This window comes from Epinephelus fuscoguttatus, linkage group LG3 (genome assembly GCF_011397635.1).
Source record: "Epinephelus fuscoguttatus linkage group LG3, E.fuscoguttatus.final_Chr_v1".
Classification (NCBI taxonomy): domain Eukaryota; kingdom Metazoa; phylum Chordata; class Actinopteri; order Perciformes; family Serranidae; genus Epinephelus; species Epinephelus fuscoguttatus.
In genome coordinates, this window is record NC_064754.1 from 1,879,845 (window position 1) to 1,888,159 (window position 8,315).

At 44.1% G+C, this 8,315-nt stretch overlaps 1 protein-coding gene across 2 annotated transcripts in view; it reads right to left on the bottom strand.

Moving 5' to 3' along the window:
• The window catches only part of LOC125886152 (protein jagged-1b-like), a 47,429-nt gene extending 39,895 nt beyond the window's left edge, over positions 1 to 7,534 (bottom strand). For both annotated transcript variants that reach the window (XM_049572156.1, XM_049572155.1), the window contains exons 1-2: positions 7,203 to 7,534; positions 4,099 to 4,401 (exon numbers count right to left, since the gene is read on the bottom strand). In XM_049572156.1, the coding sequence (XP_049428113.1) occupies positions 4,099 to 4,401; positions 7,203 to 7,280 (381 nt within the window). In that variant the 5' untranslated portion in view covers positions 7,281 to 7,534. The remainder of the gene's footprint in view (positions 1 to 4,098; positions 4,402 to 7,202) is intronic.
• Positions 7,535 to 8,315: the final 781 nt, after the last annotated feature.

Consider the following 8,315-nt stretch of genomic DNA (forward strand, 5'->3'; position numbering starts at 1 on the left):
TTTGCAGACGATCCCATCAGTTTTCAGATGGATTTAGTTTCACTTCATTTCTGTTGGAAACGAACCAGCAGAGAGTCGAGAGCCTCGTGTCTTTGTTCACTGTGCGGCGACGTCGATGAACCGGTTGATTGTTTTGAGAAGTCTGGACCGTGTCAACACACAACGATAACTGTGGCAAAGATCCAACTGACATGACTTTGACGGGAACTGCAGGGACGAAGAAAAAGGAAGTGAGGAGGGAAAAAAGCAAGAAAGGACGGATGGGAAAATAATAATAAAGGAGCGACTGGATGTTTCCAGCGTCCGTCAGCAGTGGGACTCTGGTCACCAGAAATGTCCATGTTTGGTCGACTAGCGGAGCCACATCTGGACTCCTCTGAGCCTGGCACGTAAAAGAAACATAATTCACAGCTGGGCAGCTATCGGTCGGAAAATGCAGACAGATTTCTCTCCATGCTTCCCGCGCTCTTTTCCTTTATTTGTAAAAGTCATGCTCACAACAGAGTGGAGATGTAAGAACGAGACTGAGGAGAACAGAGGGACAAATCTGTGGCTGCTGTCAACCTTTAGTTTCACATCAACATGGAGCCAAAGGCTGAACTCAAAATGTCAATAAAATGTGTCCAAAGCCTTTTTATTATTCAGGCTTTGATCTGAGCTTGTTGGTATTTTTGGATGCTGTAAAAATGCAAGTTTGCCTTCAGCTCAGACCACAGTGGGTTTATAAGGAGAGCAATGATTGTTACTTTGGTGATCCTCTGACTTTTTCTCTAGCGCCATCATCAGGTCAAACTTCCAATAGTCCCAGGGGAGGACTCAAAAGTTTGGGCACCCCGAGACATTTGAGCTGTCACACAACTTTTCCCAGGGTCTCCCAGGGACCTTAATGAGCTTGTTCACAGTCATCGTTAGGAAAGGCCAGGTGATGCTCATTTCAAAGCTTTATACTCTGACTCCTGAAACCTTGTCCCAACAACCTGCAGCCATGGGCTCCTCTAAACAGCTGCCTAGCTCTCTGAAAACTAAAAGACCTGATGAAGACTAGAAGAAGACAGCAAGGTGTTTTCAGGGAGCTGTTTCCTCAGTTGGTCATGTCATTAAGAAATGGCAGTTAACAGGAACTGTGGAGGTCAAGTTGAAAACTGAGAGAGCTGCTCGTAGGATTGTTAGAAAGGCAAATCAAACCCGTTTGACTGCAAAAGACCTGCAGGGACATCACATGAAACATGTCGAAAATAAGCAAATTCTGAATCTATATATCATCTTTTTACAAAGTGTCTGATCGATTAACAATGTTTATTTATTATTCTTAATTAGGACTGTGACTCTATTCAAATGACAGATTATTATTCTGGACTAAAATTCAGATAACTTATTCCTGGCATATCATTTTGTTTTCAGACACTGACTGTTGGGCGGTGTGTGTGTGTGTGTGTGTGTGTGTGTGTGTTGGTCTGTTTAAGACATCATCTGTTCCAACACAAACCCCATCTTTAACCAGGGTTTAACTCTATCTGACTTTTGCTTCAGAGCAAAACATCTCAACACGTGCTGGTCACATGATAAAAACAAAAAAAAAAATCAGCTGTGAATATTAATCGTTTCCCTTTGGTGACCTCCTGACCTTTCCTCTAGCGCCACCCTCAGTGCAAAAGTTCCCCTCTACACAAGAAACTTGTCGTCCTCGGAATCAGCTGCACAAAAACAAAAGGTCAGAAATGCCTCGATCTCCTTCCTGCTCCTCAGAGGATGAACCCTTCATGTTTTTGATGACCTTGTAAGGTTTCCTCTAGCGCCACCACCAGGGCAAATGTCCCCCCTCTTCATAGTTAACTCGTCCTATGAATCAGCTTTTGCACAAAATCAAAATGTCAGAAATGCCTTGATCTCCTTCCTGCTCCTCAGAGGATGAACTTTTACATTTAAATGACCTCATGAAGTTTCCTCTAGCGCCACCATCAGGAAGACTTTACACCGTTTCGACTGAATCCTATTTACATATTAATTTATGTCACGCCAGTGAGTTGCATCACTAACTTTGCTCTGGTTGCTGTTTTCCTGTTTCAATACCACCTCCACCACAACTCACACATTGTCCCTCCCTCCACCCTCCAGTCCCGACCCTCCACCCCCAGCATTGTCCAATAAACCCCGGCTGCAGCCCAGGCAGGGCCCTGCCCATTGTTCCCACAGCACTCTGCCAATACAAACCAAAGAAAGACAGAAAAAGGATGAAACTGAAAAACGCTTCAGAGAGGACGAGACACCACAACACAAAGAGAAAGACCAAAAAAGAGGGCAGGAGGGAGCTCTGTGAAACACATAAGAAACTACTGCAGGAGAGGAGGAGGGTGGATAAAGTGACAGTGGAGTCTCGGGTGAAATGCCGCAGGTTTGGCATGACTTTACACATCCTGAGCCGCCATCACAGCTCCAATAAACACGACTGACGCACACAGAGAGGCTGTTTGGGTCGGTCCTGCCAGTTTAGAGACAAAAAACAACAACAGAAACCTCATCCTGCCCGACGACCGCGACAGCTTCATTTAACATGCCAGTTACCAGGGTCAGCAGCAGGAATGTCCTGCAGCCGGCCCTTCACCCCCCCCACGCTGAGAGGTCAGGGCAGATAACTACCACAACAACTCAGGAGAGAAAGAAGAAGAAACACTCTGCGCCCTCGGCCTGCTGGTGCCGCTCCTGACGGCAGCGGCTCGACTGGAGCAGTTTGTTCTCGTTTGTAGTTCCAGGCAGGAAACCACAGCAGCCACTGATGAGCACATGAGACCTCAGCCAGTGTCTGCTGAGCACCACAGGGATCTGGACTCAGAGCAGATCAACCCCGAAGATGATCCGAGCGACAACCAGCTCCAAATCTGCTGCTCATTCCCAAGCACGGAAATAAACAGGACTCATCAGTCCAAGCCGACACATTCATGACTCAGCCAGCAAATACTGTCAGATAATAACTGATAATTATTACTTATAGATCAACTTCATGACTCAGACTCTTAAATTACAACTTACACACTCACACATGAGATCAAAAAGTGTTATAATTAAATTCAATTATAACTTTATAGGTTGACTGATGTAGCTCCGATCAATAGAGATGTTACAGGCCTGCAGGTCACAGTCTGAGCAGTCTGGAACGTTCATTAGCAGCATTTTTTAATTAATTTAAGAAGATAGAATATCAACAGAATCAGTGATGTAGTTTCACAGTCTGCTTCAAATCTTCAGTAAAAACTAAAATGATGTTTCATGTCTTCAGTTTGTGAACAACAACAACAACAACAGTAACTCAGAGTCAGATTCAGATCCTGTCACAATATTAATAGTTCAACTAAATCAAATCTACCACTAATTACACATTTAAACAAATGTCCCCTGGGATCTATATATATAAATCAACAGCTGATTTCCTTGTGTGTTTTTATGCTCTGCCATTTCTCCTCTAACCATCAGGCTGTAACCTGTGACAGGCTGTTATGAGACAGTCACATATATGGAGTTTATTCACGTAGGTTTCCATCAGCAAAGGTTTGTGACAGAATCAGAGAGGAGAGGGAGAGACGCTGTGCTGCTGCCAGAGGAGCCGCTGAATGAGTTCCCTCTGAGCGCTAAGAGAAGGAAAACATTCAGGACGCCACACTTTATTCCACACTACTGAAGCTGCTCCTCTTTTTACTGGAACCACAGAGGAGTAGTTAGCTGCTAACTGCTAACAGCTACTGTTTCAATCCTCCGCAGTGGGTCGCACACATAACACATTGTCAAAATGTCACACCTGTCCTGTGCATGGTCCCGTCCTGCCTGGTGTCCTGTTTATACAGACATTGTTTTCATACCTGTGATGCCGGCTTAAAGGCAAAGCAACTCTGTCCCTCCATTCCGCAACTTCCCTACCCGGCAACAGAAAACATCATCTATCTAAAAATACCAGACAGCAACTAACAACTTATTTAAACATCCTGAAGTTGATTCGGCTCTGATCCAAACTTTAGTCCAATAGCTGGACATCTGGAGAAAGAAGCAGTAAAAACTGGAACACAACCAAAACACAACATCAGTGAACAATGGAACTTTGAAACTCACCGGCCACGCGAAGCTGAACGGCAACACAATCCTGTCTCTGTCACTCTTGGCATTGCGTAAAGAAAAGGTATTCCCACCGAGCACAGGCGTGGTGGCGATGCCGAAGCTGCAGGGCCCGGCCGAGGAAACCTTCAGCTGGTACTCCTTCAGACACACCCGGAAGTAGGTGTCACATTCGTCAGCTGTGCATCGCCGATCCGTCGCATCCCGGGGTCCGTCACAGCAGGCGCCAGTCTGCAGCTGCCCGTTAACGTTCTGCATCGACAAGATCTGAAGCTCAAAGTGTCCTGAAGCTGAAGAGACCTGCGGAGAGGATCGACAGGTGAGTTCACGACAGGTAGAGGAACAAATAAAGCACCAAGACTCCACCGTACAGCACGGTAATTATCGTACACTGAAACTACAAAAGTGATTTCTACAGTGGCCCAAAGGATCAAAATAAAACATTTCAAACAACACTTAATCACTCCAGGTTCTTAAATGTGAATTGTGAGAAGGTTTAAAGACCAAATATATTCAACAGTTTAACTTTAGAAAACCAGGGCTGTGGGTAAAAAAATCTATGCAGCATATTATTGCATGGCGATGACGTATCAATACACGGACGCCAAGTATCAGTCTTTATCGGAAACATTATTCATTTTTGCAAATACACATTTTGTTACAAGTTTTAGTGCTAGAATAATAAAATCAATGTATTTTCCTGTCCACTAGATGGTGCTGATGATTTGCTTCCTGGTGAGGTCAGCAGAGGTCTCAGGCAGCACCGTTTGGCAGGAAGTTCATCAAAACAAAGATGGAGGCACCGAGACAAAAATCAGAAAATCAAACATCTGGACTTATTTGGGATTTTCTAACACAGAAAGAGGACTTGGATATGACACATGTGATTTACAGCAGTGTCATATGAGAATAATATACTGTGGAAATACTACGAACATGTCCCCTCACAGGCCACCATCCAGAGATAGTGTTAGCCGCTGACGGCCGAGCTAACGCTAAACCCGCTCTGCTGAAAAACACAACCAACACTGAACACACTGAGCTCGACACAACTACCATCAGAAAACAGCACAGTCCATCACCTACTTCCTGTGCAAAGATGTAGACTGCTGTCTCACGTCCTCCAAACTCGAGCACAGGTCAGTCTGTCTGCTCTGCGTCACATCAATAAAAATGACTAAAGTCAATGAACAGACTGAAAACTTTATCTTAAGAGATCAAACTGATGTTGACAAAGTTTTCCTTAGTGGAAATAATTTGCAGTTGGAAAAAAAGGTAATAAATCACAATACCCATATCGTGGGTCCTCTGGCGATTCCCACCCCTGAGTGTGATGTCACTCTCACTTAAAACTGAAGCAAAACAGTGACCTTGATTAACAGCAGTTTGTGGCCAGTGCAGTGCACGAGCCCAAAACAGACAAAATCAAATGGAGTCTACATCCTTAATGGAGATGCACGGTAGAATCGGCACATCATCGGCATCTGCCAACATGCTTTTTCTTATTGTGCACAATGAATGAATATTACACACACTAAACAGTGTTGTATTTCATATCTCCATCTGCTGGTGGGCCGTCACGCTGAGAGTATGTATGTATAATATGATGTTAATTCCACTACAGAAGAGACTTGATAATGATCACTGAAATTAGGTGGGGAGAAAAATGGATATATAGATATTGGTTACCAGCCAAATAAGTTGTTATATATTGGCAAAATATCCAATATCGTGCATCCCTGATCCTTACAGAGTGAGAGTCCCGTTCAAAAAGACAAATCTATTTATTAATGGTCTCTTAAATTTCTCAACTAACATCTAAATTCGAAGTTAAACCCCTGAATCACTGCTGTCAGAGCAGACGGAGGAGCTAAAGCAACATCTGGTTTGTAAAGCATCAAACTCTGTTTTTTTTAACCCATTAAAGACACTTATTTGAGCACAATTCACCTGCATGTGAATCACTTCACACTCAGGACAAATCACGTCCTGCCAAATAAAAAAGGAAAAAAGTTACATTTATAACTCATCAACTCACTGATTCTGTTATAATGGATTTAAGTAGATCAAATAAATATGATTTAAAAAAAAATATTTTCTATCTGCTTTTATTTTTTAACTTAAAAAATCTGCCCTGTTTCAGGAAACAGCCTGACAGAAATTCACAACTCAGTAGAATAAATGGTGATGAGGAGGAAGGAGTGGGGCCGGTTATGGACTCATGTCAACACAGGATGAAGGCCTACATGATGATGAACCTGCTGTGACTGTGTGACACTGCAGAGTGACGTGTGAAGACACGTGTGTGACATGTCACTGTTTGTTAGTTTCCTTCTCTTCCCTTCCAGACTTGTCTATTATTATTATTATTGTTATTATTATTATTATTATTACATTATTACCTCCATACAAATATGTGTCTTGTATTCATGTGTGCCCAGAAAATAACACACACACAACATATATGTATCATTCCCCAGCATTACCAAAGAGAACAAATCAAAAACTGCATAAATAATTAATAGGTTTTACCCCAGTTCTCAAGAATGAGCATTTATGAATGTTTAACTGAAACTCCCATCAGACAGAATGAGGAATGAAAACAGGAGGTTATTGTTGGTTAAACAAACCAAATTAAATTTAAAAACCATTTGCATGTTTGTGTGCAAAGTCTCTCCTGAGAAAATAACTAAAATCAAAGGGAGACTTTCCGTCCAGATGCATTTCCTACCCCCAATATTGCAGATAAATAAATGCACACGGTTTGATAAGCATCAACTTTTATATCTTTAAACCGGTGTATCACTGCAACCATGAATGTAACTGGTGTTGGTTCAGTGTGAGAGCAGCCTGACGAGCATCAACACATTCACAGGACTTTTTAAAGCTGTGTTATCGCTTCAAAGTTTCACCAGGTGCAGTTAAAGATAACAAAAAGAGGAACTATTTAAAACCCAAATGTTTCAGCTCACTTTGACTTGACACAACTTTTCCTAAACTTTGTGGAACAGCTGATTTATGAAAAAGCAGAAATCTATATAGACCCTGAGAGCAGGAGCCCGCAGCTCTGCAGGCTGCAGTGTGAACCAGACTCTGGGTACCTGGATGCGGGCGGAGAGCAGCAGGAGCTGCAGGCTGAAGGCGGCGCGGAGGAGGACGGAGCTCCGTGTGAGGGTCATGCCGGCGGCGGGCTGCTGCCTGGCGGCTGTCGGGGCTCAGTGATAGTCGGTGCGACCCTCCGCTCCGGGTTTGAAGCCCTCCGGATGGGACATGCACAGCTGCAGCGTCTCTCCCTCCAGGTATCTCCACGACAGGAAGCAGGAGCCGTCCTGCCTCGGTCCTGCACCGGAACCTTTTGTCTGCTTCAGTCCGGCTCCTTTTCTCTGGGTACTCCCTCTGAGCGCCGCGTGCACACCGACTGACTGCAGCTGAAACACGGACAGTGCTTTGACGAGCCCCCGGAGGAGGCTGGGTAATATCCACCGACGAGGGGCGGGGCCGGGGCAATAGCCACACCCACTGCTGAATATTAATGAGCAGCGGTTTGTTTACAGTCAGTTGACACGGAGGTGCAGAAGTGGCTTCACACATGGAGGCCAAAACCCCCAAAACTGACATGAGAGGAGTTTAACGCCTGAATGATAATTATAGAAACAGCAGAAGAAGAAAGTCAGAGCCGAGGATGTTTGAATTATTACCCAAATACTGCCCGTATGTCTCACTCTGTCTGGAACTTCCTCAGTAGTGATGCGACTGGTACGGAGGCTCCGAACTGTCAGAAAAAAAAATCAACCAAACTCAAAATATTTTCTTTTCATTCAACACACAAAGTCTATGATGTAAAGTGCTCAAAAGTCCCAGACATTAAATATACTTCTTCTATTCAAAGGGACAGTGTGAAAGATTTTCAGCTGTTTATTGGCAAAAGTCGATGTCTGCATTCATCACGTCATTAAACACGTCATCACTGGTGCATCATCACCTCCACCAGTAATCTGACTTATTCTCGTAAAAGGAGAATTTCAGATTTGTTTGTACATTGTGCGGGTAAGTCTTCTGGAGGGTTCCATAACGTTTCGCCATCTTGAAAATACCTCCGCCAGCGAGGGACATACAGCCCCGCCTTCAGCGTTTTCGTTGAGAGCCAGGCCAGCGCTGCGTGAATAACACAGTCCCACTCTTTGAGCATAATGCAGGATCATGCACATGCAGCA